Below are 1,037 nucleotides of genomic sequence, written 5' to 3'. Positions count from 1 at the left end.
TGTTCTATACACAGTGAACACTGGTTCTCAACAACAGGCAACAAGCCGACGTGTTTTTAAGACTGGAGGCTTCAATACCCAGATTGAGAGGGACGCTACTAGGTAAATATATTAATAATTTATTATACATCTAAAGTGCAAATACTCTTTAAAAGTCTTACACTGATTGTCGCAGGTGCCAAAATTAATTTGAAATTCTGTGAAAAAAATAAATTATAAAACAGAATCATGGAATGATGTCTTAAAAACGGTTTTAAACAGTTAGATCAATGGAGCTGAAAAAAGCGGAAATTGATGTTCATTGACACTACACAGAAGAACACTTTTCACAGTAGTTCTGGCAGTTCATAATGATCTGCTTTCCTATCTGTGACATGCAACAACATACATATTACACCATTACAGTAATTATCATATATATAGAAAAAAAAGTGTGACCAACAAAACACCTTATTATTTTACATGTTCTATTTTTACAGTCTTTTTTTGTCATTTAAAAAAGCACACAGAGCCACATATCATGGTATGATATGATGATTTGCGCACCGCAAAGCAAGGAAAGCTCATTTGTACATTGAAAACTTGGATCTAAATTAAAGGCTGCTGACCAAATGCCCAAAGTTTTGAAAGCTACAATTTATACTGAATATGGTGAAAAAGTAGGAGATAAAACAAAAAAAAAAGCTCAACAGCAGTACAGGTAGTTGTTACAGCACGTCAAAGCTGTTTTTACCCAGGGCTTTTTCTTTTCCTGAATCATTGATTGTGTGCATTTTAGATTTCCCATTAGGTGTACGGTTCATTTGGCTTTAAGATGCCTGAACTGCCTGCAAATTGTTTCTTCTCCCTGCAGTCTTACATGATGATGGCAAGTGAATACTTATGTCCAGCTAATCAGTTCAGCAGAGAACATTTATGCATTGAGATGTCACTACAACATTTCGAATACAAACATTTTTGAATCAAAATGTCTAGCACAAAGGGGGAAAAGTTTTCTCGTCATTATAGAAATCAAGTTAATAAATGAAAATGAATTA

The 1,037-nt window shown here is 33.9% G+C and overlaps 1 protein-coding gene across 1 annotated transcript in view; it reads right to left on the bottom strand.

Annotated features, from left to right (window-relative positions):
- Positions 1-326: 326 nt before the first annotated feature.
- LOC121850277 (H(+)/Cl(-) exchange transporter 7-like) overlaps positions 327-1,037 on the bottom strand; it is a 14,200-nt gene continuing 13,489 nt past the window's right edge. Inside the window, exon 17 of the mRNA XM_042341176.1 lies at positions 327-367. Within this exon, the coding sequence (XP_042197110.1) occupies positions 327-367 (41 nt within the window). The remainder of the gene's footprint in view (positions 368-1,037) is intronic.

Source organism: Callorhinchus milii, unplaced genomic scaffold (assembly GCF_018977255.1).
Source record: "Callorhinchus milii isolate IMCB2004 unplaced genomic scaffold, IMCB_Cmil_1.0 Scaffold16, whole genome shotgun sequence".
Taxonomy (NCBI): Eukaryota; Metazoa; Chordata; class Chondrichthyes; order Chimaeriformes; family Callorhinchidae; genus Callorhinchus; species Callorhinchus milii.
Note: the sequence above shows the minus strand (reverse complement) of the source record. Positions and strands in the feature narration are given on the sequence as shown.